This window comes from Micrasema longulum, unplaced genomic scaffold (assembly GCF_059751315.1).
Source record: "Micrasema longulum isolate JH-2025_06_02 unplaced genomic scaffold, ASM5975131v1 h1tg000017l, whole genome shotgun sequence".
Taxonomy (NCBI): domain Eukaryota; kingdom Metazoa; phylum Arthropoda; class Insecta; order Trichoptera; family Brachycentridae; genus Micrasema; species Micrasema longulum.
The window spans coordinates 855749-877531 of record NW_028277225.1 but is presented as its reverse complement, the minus strand read 5'-3'; the positions used below and the strand labels follow the sequence as shown (position 1 = coordinate 877531).

General features: G+C 30.2%; 1 protein-coding gene across 1 annotated transcript in view; it reads left to right on the top strand.

Annotated features, from left to right (window-relative positions):
• The window catches only part of LOC148285651 (lachesin-like), a gene marked incomplete at its 5' end in the record, with an annotated part of 84185 nt that overhangs the window by 15763 nt on the left and 46639 nt on the right, over positions 1–21783 (top strand). The window contains one exon of the mRNA XM_088242434.1: positions 20457–20585. Coding sequence (XP_088098560.1) covers positions 20457–20585 — 129 coding nt within the window. The remainder of the gene's footprint in view (positions 1–20456; positions 20586–21783) is intronic.

The window sequence follows — 21783 nt, the reverse complement described above, 5'->3', positions numbered from 1 at the left end:
ACAGCTCCCCGGGGAGTTGCATCCAGTCCTTGTCTACAAAAATTTGGACAAACTCAAAATATTATTCATCATTCTGCCTATGTTTGAACATCTATATTCCTTTAATTCTTTCATATGTTGATGTTTGTGAAGTTTAAAAGCTGAAACCTTTATTTATGCGGGTGAAATCAATCTAATTGAATTATTTCTTCTGCATACTAGGCAAAACATAAAAAAATTCTTTTTTTTCAATTTCTATACTTTTTCATAGACCAGCTGGATTTATCAACAATATTTTCTTCAAAATGTTCCTCATCTCTGTTGTAATATTTTAATTTTAACAGCTCCCCAGGGAGTTGAATCCAGTCCTTGTCTACAAAAAAATGTAAAAACTCAAAATATTGTCCTAAAAGTTAAGGTTATTTTTTTAACAAATTATTTTAAAAAACCTATCGAAGATATATAAAAAAAAAAATGAATAAATCGATTATTCTTGTAAAGAAGCTTTGGAGACTAAAGTCCCGACATAACACTGATTTATTTTTTGCAAGTCGGGAATATGAAGAGTCGTACAAGTAAATAACCGTACTAAAAATAATTAATATTGTATTGTGTACTCGAATTTGCTGTACAATCGGCTAAAAATAATATATTTTTAATGTTTTTACATATTTAAAAATCAAACTAAGGGAAAACAAATAATAATTTTAAAGTTTCCGCAACATAGACTACTTTTTTTCTTTAAAACCTATTGTTGAGAGATGGTTTATGGTCCATCCTGTAATACGTAACAAGCTTAGAACATGTTACGAAACCCCTTACTGAAGGAAATTCGTCCCTACGGATTTATACAAGGGAAGTCCGGGACGAACAAAATCTTAGGAGCGAGGATAATATGTGAGAAAAGAACGGACACAGTTTTCATCAAGTTTTATGCTCATCCGACATTTAAACGTTTCTACATAATAATCTTTGTTAATAACGTCTTAACTTTATTCCTTTTAGTCACAACTCTTAATTTTATATAATCTTAGTATTACTAAAAGTAAATATTAGGTGTTACCATAAGTTGTGTCTGTTTTTATCCCATAAGTTGGGTACACATTTAAAAAGAGCACCAAAAGTACTTTTAAATATGGCAAATACTTTTGAATACCCTAAACTTCTAACCAAAAGATAAGGTGATTAATCTTACAATTGTCATACCTGTGGTGGTATTCTGAATCTTCTTTACCCCCTAGATAGTAATTTTTTTGAAGATTTTTATTTTTTTAAAGTGCTTCACACAATAGCAACACTGATTACTAAACGTCAAATGGTGTATAAAAATGCTTCAAAAACAATATTCAAACTAATACAGTTTTTTTTAAAAATTTAATTGGCATTCACTTCGTAACACTTCATTATAAATTATTATAAAAATAAAACTTTGTTTTTAGTGTTACACAATTGTAATATTTTGAAAGAACACTACAATAGTTTTGGGAGAGCACTCCTCCCGTCGACGGGTGATACAAAAAATAGTTTTTTTATGATATGATAAAAGATAGTTAGCTCTAATAGATTCGCATTAATGATATATCACATAATACATTGAATTAATCTAACCTTAACAATTTTAAAATCTATTTAAGTATATAATAGATTTAATCGTGGCATGATCTAGGTGGACATGGTAAGTGTGTCATATCAAATCAGTAGTGATAACACCGCTAGCTTCTTAAATGCTTGCCGTTGCTGTAGGATCACATCAACAGTACTGATTGGTAAGATTTTGTTTACTTTTCTGAGGATCTTTGGCAAAGGGGAAAAGAATCCGGCTTTAGTTCTAAAATTTTCCACAGCAAAGACAGCGTTGGTACGTAATTACGGTGAGATACATTTAAGTCAATCTAAGCAAGATATTATGGGCATCTATTTAGTGAGGTATTATTTTGTGTAAATCTATAAAATAAATACGCGTCTACACTGCCAGGAATCGAACCCTGGACTTCAAGCGTAGAGAGGGGAGCGCGCCAACTGCTGCACTAAGAATCGGATCTCTACTCGATTTCTCAATATGTTCGCCTGGGAGTAGCCATCAAGTCGAAAACACTCGTAAAAGGTTCCGTTTCAATTTTACAGACAGAACTGTATTTTTCGTCTGCCTGTTGTTATTTTGCTTGCCGTTACCATTTTGTAAAAAATAAAATAAATGCAGAATGTTTAGTTTACTTTACGTGAAGGTATACAGTTTATACAATGTATCTTCCGCTAACCCTCTTAAACCGTATTGGGTTTCAACAAGGACAAAATAACCATTTTGCTGCATTACTAAGGGTGAAACAAGATAACCCTTTAGGTACACTACAAAACTTGTTCTAGAATACACTATTAGCCGAGGGAAGCCTAAGTGCCTCAAACCTACTCACTCAATTTAATATGTTTGTGATACAATATACAATTTTTTAACACATAAATATTACAATCTGATTTTGAAAAGCAGGCAATAATATTTATTATATGTTTTTAACTTCGTGAACAAATTATTTTTATTTGTAGCTTAGCCGTATGACAAATTTAAATTTGTTTAAAATATTGTGTTTTTTTTTATAACTTAAATTGGTAACGATGATTGAAATACAAAATCATTTTTATTAAAGATTGGTTCCTTTAAGAAAAAACAAATTAAAAACTTATAGAAGGAGATCCGTCTTAAACGCGTTTTCTCTTTTATAAACCAATTTCAATAAAAATAAGTACATTTTTTTTTACTCTATGTTTCAACATAAAATATGTTAACATAACACCTTCATCATTATCAGTCCCTTTCCGCACAAAATAGTGCATAGAGCACTGCATTGGTATGACAATCGCAGCCTTAAGAAGGTAAGATGATCAGTTTTACGCTTCAGGTACCAGTCTGACATATTCTAGTGTGATAACACCTTTTTAAATAAATATTTCATATCAACCATGTCAGGAATCGAACCCTAAACCTCTTGCATGGTAGACAAACGCACGGACCATTACACTACGAGGTAACCTTCTGTGCTTTATCCTTTGTGTCGTATAATTCTGCGTGCAGGCGAATGAAAAATACAGTTTTGTAAAATAGAAATGGCCGCTTTAAAAAAAAACTGGGAGTGCGGCTAGGAATAGCGGGCGCCACATTCAACAATAGAAAGGCTGTCTGGAGATTAGATATTTACTCAGTGAAATCCAAATGCTGCCTTTGTAACGCCTGCATAACACCCATTTTCCTCTATGGATGCGAATCGTGGCGCCTTACTAGGGCCCAAAACAGCTAAATACTTAGTTTTGAGTATACGTGTCTCAAATGAGTCTTAGGTGTGCGGTGGCTTGGCTTAATACGGAATTAAGTAATAAGAGAATGAACGCAGCAAAATTTGGTGACAACTGTCATCAAGCTGAGGCAATACGGTTGGCTTGACCATGTATTGCGGATGCCTCCTGAGAGCCTTAACCTCGCTTGCCTATTAAACAAGGCATCGGGTTTCCTACGTCCTAGACGTCCACTGCTGACTGTTCGTCGGCAGTTCATGTCAGAGCTACGGGACGCAAACTTGACTTGAGAGGATGCACAGAAGCTGACAGCCGACAGACATGCCTGAAAGATCTTCGTGGACACTTTATGCTTCAACTAGGAAGCGAAATGAAGATGAAAAATAAACCCAGAACCATGCAGAGTTTTCGACTCGATGGCTGCTCTCTGGTAAAAATCTTAAATAATAAAATCAAGCCAAGATAAGTTCTTTTCGTAGTGTAGCAGTTGGCGCTCTCGGCTCTCATTTTCGAGGTCCTGGGTTCGATTTCTAGCGGGGTGGAGTTGAAATATCAATTTTAAACGCTGTTCAAATTGCAATATTTCATATCTCCAGAATTAGCTCCTCGAGCGTCATCACACTACCTTCACGTAACAGATGATTAAAATACATTGCGTTTGGTTTACAAATGCAGTCTCTTTTGCACCACTGGTTCTGGAAAAATAAATGATGATGGTGCTGATGACATAATACCAACTCCCAAAATCAAAAAAAATGTTTGTTTTATTTTATTGGATTTTATTTATTTGTTCTCATAAAAACAAAACAAATTTAAGAATACAATGGTTTTAATATAGGTATTTATGCTAAGTACTTGTTTTAATGAAGTAGTATTATTATTGTACATGTTGGTGAGGGTGAGAATATATATATTTTGTAAGGGTGTGTGTATATGTGTATGGGTATAGGGTATTGTATGTATGTGACAATGTGTAGTGAATAAATCAATTAATATTTGTTTATCTGCTTAAGAGTAAACGTGGACTTATTTTTCTTCATACAAACGGACTCGTATTTTTTCCCTGGATTATTTATTTATTTATTTTTTATATATACGGCCTAAGCCAATTACAACATTTATTATTATGACATTAAAGTAATGAAATTTTTACACATTATAGATATTGACCATTAGCGTTTCTCTATTGTTTTGTTTTTTTTTTTTTAAATTGATTCTCCTATGACCATCTCAAAACCAAAAACGATCCCAGTTTTGGACGTTTTGTACACAAATGTAATTAAAAATAAAGAAAATATTAAAAAAAAAAAAACAAAAAAAGGTACCGACGCAGAAAATTTTGTTCTGATTTTCTCTTTCTAAATAATATATTAAAAATTTGTTCGGTTTTGAGGTGCGGAAAACGACACGGCGAAATATCAATTTTGTTGATTTCAGTTGGCCATAATCAATCCTTCGGCGTCGTACAGTTGTCTTTTTCACTCTGTATCTGAGAGAGAGTGACGAAAAGACAATGTTAAAATCCATATTTGTCAAAATTCTCACCTACCGCCATATCCTCTTAAATTAATTCAATTTTGATAAATGTTATCTTGAATTACAAACGTTTTTGTGAATAACCAAATTTCGAAAAGCATTTTTGATTGTGGATTTTTGTATGCATCTTTCGAGTCCTTTGAAGCTTATTGGATAATATTTTGAGATCGTGTCTGAAAATTCTTATCAGAGTTTCTCCATCCCAAGTCACTTTATTAGGTTAACTCGCATTGTAAAAAGTTTTTCTTTTTAATAAAGACCAGATACCCTATCCTTCTATAGGTATGTACATCTAAGGAGGTATATAGTACGTACCACTTTAAGAGGAATATAGAAGTTCTTCTTTGAGAAACTTTGGTCAATTGATCAAACGAGAACGTTATAAAATGAAAAAAGTTGACTCTCAAACAAATTCACTTATTTCCCCTTTGATAACTTCACATCGATTTAAATGTTTTGATTGAAGGAATAATATATTTTGCTTTTGGGAAAGTTCGACTTATTTGATTTGAAATATTGGAAAAAAAGATTCGATTTAAGTGAATTTAGGAAGTTTAAAAAATAATTCAACTGTCAACTGTCGTAAGTTTATAAGTCTTCAAATAAAGTGTGTTTGGAACATTGGAACCTTCGTTCAAACTTTTACAAAAAATCATACCTATTATTAGATAGGTGTCAGTTATTTTGACTGCAGTAAATTAGAAAACATACTTAAAAGTCAATAGATCGAAGGAAAATAGACGTTTTTGTGTCACGATACTTAAAAATAATACTCAAAATATTATGGACAGAAAGAATAACAGAATTTCATATACTCCAAAAATTTTCGAATAATTAACCGATTATCAACGTCCACAAAAATACGGAAAAATATAATGAAGGATATGATGGACGATATTTACTAAAAAAAAAAAAATTTTAAGTATATTTGAATTATAATATAACCAAATGATAACAAAAGAAATATCCCACTTCGGCACGGCACAGTTTATGCATGGGAATACTTATTGAATCAGTTTTACGTGACGGCAAGATTTTATTACGGAAATCATACATACATGCACATTCACATATCCATACACAAACTTATATATACGAGTACATACTCGTATGCAAGTATGTGTGTGTGCATATATGTATCATTACAATATATATACATAATAACAAACAAAATTGACAAGAAGCGGATAGATTCCTTGGTACTTACACTCTACACTACACACACAGATGCGTTTCTACTATCATCTCCCAGGGAGCAGCCAAATGTGAACCAAATGTTTTTACAGTTATTTACTAGAAAAAGGACAATAAATCATGTAAACTGCATACCTAAATAAAACTGGGACCCTTCGAGTTTCAGTAGCGTCTATCATCTTGTTAAACTTAATTATAAGTTAAGGAATGCTATCTTTGTTTAGTTTGTTATCGTTTACTTTTTGTGCTGTTACATGTTCACTTAATTGCCATATTTACTAGTTCTTTGATTGATGTATTATTATTGTGTTTTTTTTAAATTACTTTTATTGTTAACTTTTTAAAATCATTCTTATGTTGTTGAAATTTCACTTATCAATGCGTTTTAAAGCAACAAGACTTTTGTGATGTTAGCGATCATATTATATTTATCATATTTTGTAAATGTTATCAACTATCAAATATCTAAATTTAGAAAATTGGGTCTAGAATTTTAAGCGTCCATGCGCTCAGAAGCTGCAAGACTTGTTGTTATCTTACTTATTTTATTATAAATTTGCTTTTTATTTCGTTTTTAAAATATCACTTTAACTTTAAACTTCACTGTCTTCACAGATTTCTTACTGTCCATGTGCTTTGTAGCTGCAAGACGTGCTGTTATCTAGTTCTTTTATATCATTATTGTTTTATATCATAATTGGAGACGAGGAACTAGAATCCTAACCGTCCATGCGCTCTGTAGCTGCAAGACGTGCTGGGATATTTATTTATTGTACAGCGCCTTTGAGGTGATTTTAACAAAAATGGCCCTATATAAATTATCCAAACATGCATGTATATTTATAAATATATGTATATTTATATATATATATATATAACGTATGTGTAATTTTGTTAATAAATTCGTGGTGTCGCGTTGAACTGATTTAACTACGCACGGGTTATGCCTTTATTTTTTTACAGTTAGTTATTTTTTTATTCACATCTACTGTAAACTTATGCAAAGAAAAAAAAAACAATAAATAAAAAATTTAAAAAATAAAAAATCTCGTTTAATATTTAATACATACAAAAATCAATAAATGATATTTATTTTTAAGGAATATAGTAAATCACGATTAACATTACACCTGGATATATTTACCTATAAATAAGAAAACGGAAAAATTCAACCTGCCATTAAAAATTATATTTGTCAAGTAAGCTTAAATACCAGAGCTTTGGTCTACTGACCTGATTCCCGAGATCCATTTGATCTCACAAAATATTCTATTGAAGTAAATAAGATGTGACGATTTTAAGTCATTATTGAGAAATAATTAAATATTGTTCAGCATAATATCATTGATGGATTGCATAAAAATTGGACGTACGTGTACCTACTTTACTTTACAGAAAAAATCGTCAAGCTCAATTGGACCAATCTAATAAACAGGTAATTCAAGTCGTTTTGTTTCAAAACACATATACAAATATATAAATATGTTTTCATATTATTCAATTTCAACTTCCACTTAAAGATATTGCAATAAACAAGAGCTAAATTAAAAAAAATATTGATATGTTTTTAAATAAAAAACTGATACAAAAATAGGTCGATAAATTCTTATATTTTCCTGTAAATACCAACAAAGATAAAAGTAAGAATTGTGTATATAAATAATACCTAAAGTTAAATTTCAATATTCAAGCCAAAAAAATATTTGACTTGCGTTTTATAATAAAATGATAAAAATAAAATATTGAACAGCTCAGGGTTGTACCAATTACAATGCAATACGTGTTTATCAAGGCATATTGGGAGAAAGTCACGTAGCTTTAATATTTGAATTAAAAAATACATTAGATGTTTAAATAATAATAATTTTTCAGAATTTGCCAATCATCTCATAAAATCAAATCATGATTTTAGCTCTTGTGTGGCTGTGACGTCACACTAGTTGACATAGGACTCAAGACTTGATATATCTCTCTTATATTTTTGAGTTATGAAGTAGTATTTTTTGTAATCTTCAAATAGACATATTCATATCAAAATTGAAATTTTTAATACATAGAACTGTGCTGGATGTTAATGCAAAAAATATTTATCCTTGCTACGCGAAGAATAAATGTCCGCTAATTTAGCAAAACGTCTATATAAGAGAGAGCACGAAGAAAGAAATAATAACAAGGAAGATAGAAACGCTGTTCTGTGGCGTGTGTTGTGTAAAACAGATTCAGTCGGTTAAAGATAGTGATGGAGGACGCACGCGCGTAATAAGAGCGGCTTATTTATGATTTTTTATTTATTTTGCTATAACAGAGCTGAATTATTTGTTGATTTGCATAAATATAAAAGCGGAATCATTAAACAGTATGTCGCGACGTTTTTTTTCAAATGTCTGAACTTTAGAATATTCCGCCTTTTATTAGTGGTAACACGATGTTATATCTCCGCGCGCAAAGGGATTATTTGCCAAAGTCTTTAAAGGGTTAATAAGGATAGAGAAGTAAAAAGTTTACTTATTAAAATAATACAACAGAGATGAAGAACAGTTTAGAAAAGGGAAATAGAAGTCTAGGCATCCATAGGGCTTACGACTGTCATTGGCTGGTTAAAGTGGCCATTTTACACACTGTGTAACATTCACCCTTCTGCCTATTTTTGAACATCTATATTCCTTCGAATCGAGCTCCCTACGGGGTTGAATCCAGTCCTTGTCTACAAAAATTTGGACAAACTCAAAACATTGTTGATAAATTCACAATGTTGTAACTTGTTGATTAGAATTTGCGCTACCACGTTTTGAATTATTTAATTACTTAAATAAAATAACCAAGTTCCTATAATTTTATATTATGAGATAACGTGCTATAATCGTTATATCAATGTAATTAATGATATTTAAACCCATTTCCATTACCTTGATTATTATCTCGTTGCACAATACCGATTATCATGAAATTGTTAATTCGATACCTCGTAACCCCAACGTAATCTTATTTCTGGGTTAATACTATTTGCGTTGGGACTATACCATGCCTTCTCCCTTTTATGTAATTTTTATTTTATTTTAATAGTAAATATTTTTCTGTGTTTAATTTTTTTCTCCTTTATTCAAAATAAATTTAAGTAAAATCTGTGATTAGACTTACTTTTTAAAACTGTTTTCTTATAGTATGTGTTCATTTAAAAAACAGTATGCTTTCCAAAATAATAAATAATACCTAGCTAGGATTTAATTTAAAGTTTAATTTATTCATCCGTAGCTAGAATACTGTACTCCTATTTGGTCATTTTACTTTTACATTAGTAAGTACAATATTTTGAGTTTGTCCAAATTTTTGTAGACAAGGACTGGATTCAACTCCCTAGGGAGCTGTTTATATTAACATATTTTTTAAAATCCTTTTCTTTTACCTTTTCTTATATGTTCTTCATCTCTGTTGTAATATGTTAATATAAACAGCTCCCCAGGGAGTTGAATCCAGTCCTTGTCTACAAAAATTTGGACAAACTCAAAATATGGTTGATAAATTACCTGGTCCATGAAGAAGTATAGAAATTTAAAAAATAAGTTTTTCAAGCGTTGCCTAGTATGTAGGTGAAATAATTCAATTAGATGAATCTCACCCGCATAAATAAAGGTTTCAGCTCTTTAACTTCACAAACATCAACAGATGAAGGAATTGAAGGAATATAAATGTTCAAATATAGGCAGAATGGTGAATGTTACACAGTGTGTAAAGTGGCCACTTAAACCAGCCATTGACAGGTCATAAGCCCTGTAGATTCCTAGACTTCTTTTTTACCTTTTCTTAAATGTTCTTCATCTCTGTTGTAAATGTTAATATAATGTTAGTATTAATAGGCCAGAAAGGGTCCAACAATTGTTTTTTTTACGCAGATCGACTATCGATTAAACTTAATATATCTGTGGATTTAATATCCATATATAAATCTTTACCCGTACATGCACACATACATATCCATACATACATATATACACAATAGACACATACACATACATACATACATGAACATATATAAATACGTTTATAAAAATATCCATGTGAATATTACACATTTATATTTCTGTTTTCTTTATTTCCATATTTACAAATATTTCATTTTATTAATATATTAACTCCTGAACAAATAGCTATTCTCTTATTTTGCCCATGTCTCATAATCTCTTGAAATCAAAATAACTAACATTATTTTAATGCTGTAAAAATCACTTTTTAATTTTCTCCTTTGTTTACCTATACTTAATAATACACAATGTTTTTGGAACCGAGATGAAAAATATTTTTGATAAGAGAAAATGGAGTTCTTGGCAAAAACATGGCTTATGACGTATCATTGGCAGGTTTAAGTGGCCTCGTTACACACTGTATAACATTCACCGTATTCATTTATTTTTACTTTACACTAGTGATCATTTGACAGGTTATGAGCCCTGTAAATGTCTAAACTTTCTCCTTTCTTTCATTCCTTCTTTCTTTCTTTCTTTCCCTCTCTGTTGCAACAAATTTAGACTTAAATAACTTTCTATATAATAAGTATTTAATTGGTAACATATTATACCATCAAACGCTGGAATTTAATTTTATACCTGACCTGTAAAAGCCCTCAGCGTAAAAATAAATATAATGACTTTATGGGTAACAAAAATTATAATCACATCGGGGTCACCACTTTGGAGTCAGGTGAAATACAAAAAAATATAAAAGCTTGTGTTAAGTAGCTTGTTCCTTTATTGACTAATTATGACTCCTTATATCTGACGTCATATTATTATAAGTGTAGGTGTGAGCATAGCCTGTAACACATGTTACTCAATAACATAATAAACGCGGTTTTGCAGCACTGACAGTTAAAATGTACCGGTGAATTACAACATAAAACACCTAATGCTTGGGAAAAATTAAATTTGAATTAATCGGGAATCGAAAACGTACGTGAGGCAAGCGTCTTATTGCATGAACCATAGCCGCCAAGAAATTTTAAATGAAATTAAAAAGTCTTTTTAAAAAAATGGAGGAATCCACAGCGTGGAAAATTCTAAATGTTGCATTTAGTCATGTAATCCAATGAACATTATCTAAGTGCAGTTGTTAAGCTTTTCCTCTGTTTTAACGCTTCATTATTTTATTCCGCGCTCCTATTACGGTCCAATAATTCCAAGGAACTCCACGTCCCGAACTGTGAACTACAAGACTGTAGAGAAATATTATTATTCGAGACGTGGTGGGAATAAATTCTCGATAGTGGAACTAACAGTACCTCTAGGGCAGTTCTGCAGTCCGGGGATAAAATTATTAAGCCTTCCACCCTATTTCTTATTAAATAACTACTTCCTTCAGACCATTATAATGTCAATACTTCCGTTTTTTTTTATATCAAATGCAAATCTGTACTGATTTAAAAACTTTTAGTTACATATACGTTATTGATTTGAAATACTTGGTACACTTTCACTTATTTATTTGATCAATTAGCGCTTTCACCCTCTAATGGGCTCTTTTCATTTTTATACACAAAAAAATAACGTTTAATCTATGAAATACTTAAATACAGAAAAAATAGCGAGAATAGACCAAATGTGTGCGCTATAACGAAATAATGACAAATATTTTTATCAACAATATTTTGAGTTTGTACAAGTTTTTTTTCACAAGAACTGATTTCAGCCTCCCTGGGATTTGTCAATATCCACCGAAATGATACTTCTATATTACGCTTAACCCAGCCGATGAAAGGTCATAAGCCATGTAAATGCTTAGACTTCTTTATATTCGTTCGTATAAATGTTCATCTCTGTTGTAATATAAAAATATTTGAATCTTTGACCACTCGAGTGAAATTAAAAAAGCTTAAATATATACAAATGTGGCATTCTTTTGATAAAAAAACATTTACATTTATTTGTTAATAATGAATGAAGTTAAACTACGTACTTTTTGCCAGAAATCTACTAAAATAATTATTTTCACGTGTCGCTTAACATACAATAAAAATAAATGAAAAATGACAAAATTCAACTTGAATCATTAGACCATGCCGATCATTGCAGCATGAAATTGATTCCAATTATAATTAATTGAATCAAGATCTATCCACGTTGCATTTGGGAATGCACTTTAGACTTCTACTAATATAACATATTATTATTTATATTTTGCACATACGTATACTTTGATTAAAAGTAATACCACTCGTATATAAACTAACGTCATTGGCTCATTCTTACTTAATAATTCATTATACTGATATAGTTTTAACAATTGTTTACCTGAGAGCTTTAACAAAAACGTCTTTCACTATATTCAGTCGCGTGTTTTAGGCCCAAGACACTATCTAGCAAGTCGCCGACACCGATGCTTGACATTTTATGTACTGACTTAATCCCACATCCCACCCTGCATTTTCCAAAAAATTAACAATACAAACCAACGTGCATCCATCTCAAAGTGTTTCTTCGAACTGACACACAAAATATAATCTCTGCTGACAAATAAATTAATATATTGTTATTTGCTATTGTTTTCAACGCGTTGCCGCCGCGCTGGCCGTATCGATAGAAATTTCTACGGAGACGGGCAACTCGAGCGTTTCGAAATATTCGCATCTTCTGATTGAATTACAGTCAAAACTTGATTAATTTAAAGTTATTTTTATGTGTAGGATTTAATGGTTGAGCGTTGGAGCTCCTGCCTCTATTAGAGATTAACAGAAAACACGAGTATGCTGTTAAATGCGTATTTATTACATGGCGAATAAGATACAACACTTGGTTGTGTAGCGGAGCGTAGCGGCGATGATGGGTTGAAAAGACTGCATTTAAACTACATACTGGAACTAAATTATTTACTGACTAACTGAACTGGACTGGGCGTTGACTGCACCCTGTAGTTTTTTATAGGCTACATTTCTTTGTTTTTCATTTCTCCATGGTAAAGACGGTGTTAATGTACTGCAGAACGTTGATCTCGTGTTTTCGCAGAATATAATGAATTGAATTCAATAGAAAACGCCAAGTTTCTTCTTGGGGTCATTAATTAGGTGAAATTATTAAACATGTGTGTGTCATCTATCATGGATTTGATTCGATTGTGTTTCACCCCACAAATACATGAAAATTTTGAATTCACTTCTTTTATCTGGGACTAAAAAAATGATTTTTAATAAAATGTCTGTAACAGGCGCACGGAGCATGTCAGAAAGGGCTTTTTCACGTGGTTTTACTTAAGTTCTTGCATTTAGTTTTTGTGAGGATTTTAAAACCTTCAATTTGAAACTTTAATCACTGCACACCTTAGATCTTTACCTAAGTATTCGTATAAAATTTCAGTTCAATCATCAGTAATATTTCTTCGATTGAAATCATACAAAGTTAAGTTTCTCTCTCTCTTTCTCGTTTCTCTCTCTCTTATAATTGACTCTTAAAAGTTAACTTATCAGTGTTTATATTTGATGTTTTCAAACCTCTTTGAGATGCCGATGTAATTGATTTTTTTTTTGTTAAAGGAATAACCCGCTAAGACTCTATATTGAGGCTTGTCAGCAGGTGGAATAGAGGGGATATGGAAGGAGGTAACGAGTAATACACTACAACACCCAGACCAATTAAGAAAAACATATTTTTCTTGGATTTCTTTCTTGCAACTGGCGGGAATCGAACCCGCGACGCCAGTTTCACAGTTAGCCGTCTAACCAACTGCGCCACGGCGCCTGCCAATTAAGTGCAAATAAAGAATAAGTTTAAAAACATATTGTATTTTTGTGTAGATATTACAATAAATTTTTTGATTAAAAAATCCTACACTTCTCTAGTTGTATTTTAGTAAAAAGGATAGGAAAAACTTGGTACTAGTATTTTTATTATACTTTGAGTTTATTGTTATATTTAACAAAATTTTCTGTCTTCATAAAAAGTTGTCCGAGCGAAGCGAGAATAAACACTTCCATCGTAAAACAATAATTTTAATGTAAAAAAAAAACTATTTGAGAAGTAGTAAAATAAAACAAATAAATGACAATTCATTCCGGTCGTAAAAATATCGATAACTTGGATAAGTTTGAAAAATTGCCTATTGTTTATTTTGTTCTAGTCCAATAATAACGCGGGCAGTTTCTGCGGGGAAAACAATAAAATGGAGAGGCAATTTCACTTTATCTTTGATTTTACGATTCCCCGATACCTTCTTACTAACAATACAAGCCGTTTGCTGGAATCACTCAGCTGTGAAATGTATTAATACCCTGAATGAGGAAACTTTCACATGACAATTCAAAACGATGCAGCCAATAATACTCCAAATGAATCCTCTCTATTCTTTGCTAAATTTGCTCTACGATCTAACTTCTCATTATGAATGTCTGGCACAAGATGGAACAAAATAAACAGTTGATTAATTACATCAACGATACTTTTACTATGTTCAAATGTTTTGTTTTCCAGTCCCCGTGAAATCACCGAAGTAATTTTTCTTATTGCAGAAATTTAGTTAGACAGCCAACTGTGAAACTGGCGTTTCGTGTTCAATTCTCGCTAGCTGCAATAAAAAAATATCAGATGAATTATTTTTTATACTGGTTTGAGTGTTCATAATAATAATAATATTTTGCTGATTGAAATAGCGCAATTTTTATGAAAAATTAACTCAAGAGCGGCTTAAAATTGTAAACATAAACTTACATTCTAACTCAGATATAGTTACATATTATATTTTCTGATTTAAAATTAAGGGTATGATAAACTAAAAAAGTGAAATATTAGTTGTCGATGATTTGTAAGTTTGAAGGCAATCGATTCCAGGCAGAGGGGCCAGCAACGGCAAAAGCGCGATCTCCAAATCCAGTGTTTGGGGAGCGCCGGATTTCGACAAGTTTTCCTCTGCCTGAATCAAATATAGGAGTATATTTACTTCGACATGTAATTTTCCTAATACAAAGGTCCAAAAGGTATCTAGGAGCCATTTCACGAATGAATTTGAATAAAGTCCGGCAAAGCTTGTATTTTATTCTCTCTGGGCTTTTTAACCAGTGCAAATCTCAAAGATGTGAGATGTGTTTCTTCCCGTAATAATCCTCGCTGCTGCATTGAAAACAGATTGAAGTTTATCAGTTTGGTATTTTTGGAGATGCGTTTATTCTATTACAGTAATCTAGACGCGAAACGACATAAGCATTTACAAAAGCTTTAGTTGCTTTAGAGCTGAAAATAAAGGGAAAAATCTGAATCGAAATGAAAATCCAGGAGTTCAACATTAATACTGGGGGTAAGTTCACAACCTGTGATTGAAATTGGAGATCGGTCTAAAAGGTGTCCCTTTTTTGTTGCTCTTGTGTTGTGGTGTATTTTCATAATCTTCTTCCTATCCCCTCTTTCCTCACTGACACGCCTTTAAAATCTCACTATGAGTGTAAAACTAAAATAAGTGCAAATTTATCATGTTTATATTAACATATTACAACAGAGATGAAGAACATTTAAACAAGGTAATATAGAAGTCTAGGCATCTACAAGGCATATTACCTGTCAATGGCTGGTTTAAGTGGCCACTTTACACACTGTGTAACATTCACCATTCTGCCTATATTTGAACATCTATATTCCTATCTGTTGATGTTTGTGAAGTTAAAGAGGTGAAACCTTTATTTATGCAGGTGAGATTCATCTAATTGGATTATTTCACCTACATACTAGGCAATGCCTGAAAATGTTATTTTTTCAATTTCTATACTTCTTCATGGACCAGGTAATTTATCAACAATGTTCTTCATCTCTGTTGTAATATGTTAATGTAAACAGCTCCCCAGGGAGTTGAATCCAGTCCTTGTCTACGAAAATTTGGACAAATTCAAAGTATTGTTGTTATCATGATTAAGTTTAAATGCAAAACTAATTTTCTGTTTTGTAACAAGCTTGAGAGAAATTTTAAATTTGAGATACGAAATAGAAGCTTAGCGGGTTATTTTTTTGAAAAAAACCCAAATACGTATAAAAATAATTTTAAAACAATTTGAATAAATGAACCGGATTGTAGTCCCATGGTAGTATTATGAACTCACCGACCAAAGGTTCGAAGTTCAAATCCCTTTCTATCACAACTTGATTTCCGTTTTTCCAGCAAAAGTTATTTACGACTTTCAGGAAATGGTCTTCAAAATTCAATATTTCAGTTAATAATAAAAACTTATTGTTTTTTTTTTAAGTTGTAATTTTATCAGTTATAAAAAACATCCTTACCATAAAAGATATTTACTGTTTTGTTTAATATATTTTCTCGCATTCTTATTCTAAATGTTGACACTTGATATTTTTTTGTGTTTTAAGTTAGATTTTCGTATTTTGTTTCAAAGAAATGATATGTGTATGATGTTTTAATGACCACAAACGTTCTGCAAAGAGAAAGCAATAAAATTTTACAATTACGAAACACCCAAATATGTTCAATTCTACCCTTGATTTCGTTTTGCCTACTCCTACATAATAAAACAAACTTATGTTCAGTGTAAAACAACGTTTCGTTTCGCTCGTAACATAATTTAATGCTGCGTGTTCCATGAATTCTTTTAAATATCCCATAATCTTGCTTATGTTTTTACCTTCAGAAGACTTATAGAAAAGTTAAGTTAACATTCTTCTTTCCAGTTAGCTGCTTATTCCAGGTACCTTGTGGGTTAAAATAAGCTAATTTAGTCTCGAGACTTGTAAGATTAGGGCAGAACAAAACTTATTTCCCTAATACCTTTAAGTGAGAATAAATCTTCACAAAAGTTACAACTAAGTATTTTGTTATATTTTATTTCTATGTTTATCAATACATTTTATATTTGGATAATTTAGTATGGTTGTTAATTTTTTAAACTCAAAATTCTAAAAACAAAGACATATGCCAAATTGTTGGTATTATAAACATTACATATAAAACAATGTGTAAATTGAAGATATAAAAAACGTAAAAAAAGGCATTTCATTAAGAACCTCAAGCCTTTTGTCCCTGACCATAGTTTCAGTAGAGTTTTTTAAAACTTTTTTTTCAACTTAACTTCGAACCGGGTTGTGGTTCCGTGGCTAGTGTTTTCAACTTAACTTCAAACCGGGCTGTGGTTCCGTGGCTAGTGTCACGGATTTACGGATCAGAGGTTCAAGGTTCGCACCTCGCTCTAGCATTACTTGCTTTCCGTTTTCTAATAGTGAGTTATTTATAACTCGTTGAAAATGCCCCCCAAATTGAAATATTTGGGTAAATCATAAAAACGCAAATATTTTTTTTTCTTAAAAAAAAAAAATATTTTTTATTTTCGAATTATGTTATTTTTTAGCTTGAAAATGATTACCCAGTTTTCTTCTAAAACTCTTAATATTAAAAAAAAAAATAATGTACTAATTTGTACAGTCAGAAAATAGCAATTTTAAAAGTTGTTAATATTTTCCAATACAATATACATTATACTAAAAAATAAATGAAAAACCCGCATTAAATTATTAATCGATCCAAAAAATCCTTTTTTTTTAATTTTTATAATTTATTTTCAAGTAGTAGTAATTTTACACAATCAAATGGGTGACAGCTCTGACTAATCTCCATGAGTCAGTTTTATGAACTAATTACTTAAAAATAACCGAGACTATTTAACAATGTATGTACCGACAGTGATTTATTTTTTTATTTTATTTATTTATTTATGTATTTCACAGTTTTAAAATGCACAGAGTTTATTTGTTTCAGGTCCCGACTAGCTAGGAAATTCCTGTGTTTAGGAAGGACCTTATTTTTTTCACGTGTTTTTTTTTAAATTTTCATTACATAATGGTTAATAAATTCAAAGAATAATAATAACAGTAGAAAAAATCAATATAAATATAAATTAGAAAACATGCAAGTAATAATAATAATAATTGAATCATAAAAATAAATTAGAAAATATGCCATTAATAGTAAATAAATGAGATATAATTATTTTAAATTAGAAAACATACCAATAATAATGAAAATTGAACCACAAATACACATTATAAAATATAACATTAGTAATTAAGAAATTTAAAAAAAAATATAAATTAGAAAACAAACCGATAGTAATAAAAATTGAAGCACAAATACAAATTTGAAAATATATCGTTAGTAATTAAAAATTGAAGAACAAAAATAAATTACAGAATATACCATTTATAATTTTTAAAAATTAAGATACGTGTAAAATACTAGTATTAAAAAGAAAAATAAAACATATGTAAATAAATAAACATAAAAAGTAAAAATGAAATATACATAAAAACAATAAGAGATTTTTTCCAATTAAAAGCAATCATATCAAATGCGTTATATATATTTGAATTGTTTGACACTTGGAAAAAAATGTACCTCATGTCAGGAAACAAAGGGTTAACTGTTTAAAACTGATGATTTTTAGGTAAAGATAATTGGTTCAAGGTAGAAGGTTCGGCTACAGCAAAAGCGTAATCTCCAAACTTTGTGTTTGTCAGAAAGAAACAAATTGTTCTCTCCCCGAATCAAATGCTGACCTAAGGGTGGATTTTCTTTAATCTGGACTTTCCCTAACACAAAAGTCCGATAAATATCTAGTAAACATTTCATGAAAGGATTTGAATACTGTCCAACAACGCTTGCATTGAGATCTCTCCGGCGTTTATGCAGATGTGAATCCGAAGGATGTAAGAATATTTTCTGACTCCTATAATGAGTATTGAAGTTGCATTTAATGATGGAAGTTTAAATGTTTGGTAATTGGGGTCAAATATTTAAAAAAACCACTTAGGTTAATTAAGATAACATTTTAAACAAGAGCCATTGAAGGAAAGGACGAGTAATACGTGAATCCACAAATTCAGAATAACCAATGATCGATTTTATCGCTTCAATGACATGTTTTAGATTAAGACTAATATCTTCATTATAATTTTTCAAATAATTTTGTTTTGAGTATCACTTATCTTTTATTTCTATAATTATTTATTTATTTTATTTTGGTTCACAAACAATACATATGCTATTGGTAAAACAATCACAAATTGTTATTATAGATATTGTTCATCAATTATATGTGAATACAGGATGCACAAATAAACAAAAAAAAGTTTATAAAATATATTTTATTTAAATTTGCTAGCTTAATTGCATTCTATGATTGTTTTTAAAGTAATAAACAATAAATTATTACTAACAGGTTATTTTTGATTATTTTACCTAACTAACATTTGTGACTATTTGATTTTATAAATTGCTTTACAATTTTTAAAATCAAATAATCACATTTTTTTAACAATTTAACAAAAAACAGAGGCTCATTCTCTTAACAAAATGTAGAATCAACATTACAAGTAATTATTTTATAACAATACTTCAAGTCTAAAATCTGCCTTCTAAATTCTAATTTATCTTGACCAGAATGTTCTAGGCGCTGATCATCAGACTGAAGGGTACTGCCCAGGTTACATTCAAATGTTGGTATACGAAAAAAAAATAATTTGCAATTAAATAAATAAATTTTCACCAAGAATTTAAATCAACAAAATAGCAATCTTCTCAAAACGATTGTATTAAATTTATTTTTATTATATAAAAAAATAACTTAAGAGTCAATAAATGGTCAATAAAAAAAATTGTAGGTACCGAAACACGTCAAAAATTTAGCAGATCCAAATATTTAAGCCGCTGCGATTTTTTACTCGCGTGTCCACCCACTCGTAACTAAAATTAGTTAATTATAATAATAAAAATACGTATATAGTTTTATTCCACTTGTATTTATACATTTTTACCAGTGACCGGATTTCGTCGTGACCGACATCGTCAGACTGGTGGGAGACTAAACAAATGTATATGTTATATACAAGGGCTATCAGGGGTTATAAATCATGATTTTATAAAATTATGGAAATAAAAGAGTTTTAATTAAAATTATTTAAGTATAAAGTAATAACAATTATATGAACATAAGTTTTGTTTAAATGTATGTAATAAAAACTGGTGTAAATTGTATAATTTAGTCTCCCACCAGTCTGACGATGTCGGTCACGACGAAACCCGGTCACTGGTAAAAATTTATAAATAAAAGTGCACAAAAACTTTATGCGTATTTTTATTATTATAATAAAAAATGCAGTTCCACCAAGAAATGTCAGCGGAAAAACTCAATATATTAAAATAAGTTACTATGTTATTAATATGGGTAAACCTCCACGCGTTTTAAAATCGCAATGCGCGTTTGGCCTCAGACCTGTGTATTGTTTAATATGCGTATACTCGTATCCTTGCTAGTAATGTGGCTCTAAGCTTAGGAATTTTAAGTAGGATCGACAAATCTTGAATGATCTTGCTCGGATACGTGAGTATGCAGATAACAGTAAATATGTCGTCGGTACCAACAACACAATCACACTCCTCACACAATCCAATGCGATGTTTTTTTTTCTCATTAGAATTTGTTTGCTTTGTTACAGTTGATACATACAACGGTAGTCTTCTACACTTCTGGCGATTGGACAGAAGACAAATGGGAGCATTTCTTTGCATAGCTTCGAATGATGTTCCTCCAGCAGTGAGCAAGAGAATCACCCTGAATGTCAATTGTAAGTCATTAAAGCTATTTTCGAAACGGTTTAGTCGTCAAAATAAATGTTTTTTCATACATTACTTTGAATTTTTAACTGAATAATAATTATTATTTAGTTATATTAGTACGGAGATGCCCATGATATTTTTCCATTCATATATTATTTTTTTTTGCATAAAATCTTCTGTTTTATTTCAGCTGAGTTTTTATAAAATGTTAATATTTTATAATATATATTGGGTGTTAGCATTCGTTGTGTCCGTTTTTTTTTTTTTTTAATTTAAAAAGATAATTTTCTTTATATCATTAACTTTTTAATGACAATTACGATTTTGTTGTTCATTTTTAAATTTGTAAGAAAACTGACAAAACTATTGTAAAACCTGATACATTAAATATGTCAATCCATATTTCTTTCTGTTTAACGATTTTGAGTTATATTTTCCTTAAAAATTATCCAAAATAACATAATCATATTTTAAATGTGTGTCTTTAACGTAAATTTTCTAAATGATTATGATAAAATTATTAATAAACTTATCAATGAAACTTTTTGGTTTAGTTTTACTTTTTATTATTTCGGTCCAAAAACTCCCAAAAATGAACTGTTTAGAAAACTACTTGTAAATATTTATGTTTCTGTACCCTATTAAAATACTTATTTGATCTTATCTCCAAAATATGCTCCAGAATAGTATAAAAACTTTACATGTTGTAAAAAGTTCACCAGTCTTGAAGATGCCTACTAAGGCAAAAGCACTCGTTGGTCAAAATAATAAAAAGTAAAACTAAACGAAGAAGTTTCATTGATAAGTTTATTTATAATTTTATCATAATCATTAACTATGGAGTTTTAACAAGAAATATCAACAAAAAATATCAACAAAATTTCAAAAATCAATGTATATGTTCCATATCAAATAGAACTTAATATCTGTTTTTGTTGTTTTATAATATTATGTATCTAGCTGCTTTAATCTTTTTAACTGTATTTCTTCAATATGTTTATATTTTATTTGATTATCTATTTTTTTTTTTTTTAATCTCATACATTTTTTTTTCTCTTTTACAGATTCTTTTTTTTTATAAACCAACTGTGCTTCTTAACACTGTTTTATAGTTTATTTCTTAAAATTGTATTTTTTTAAAAATATTTTTTGTTTATACACTCATCTTTTTTTTATGCCAACTATACTTATAAACACTGTTCTATC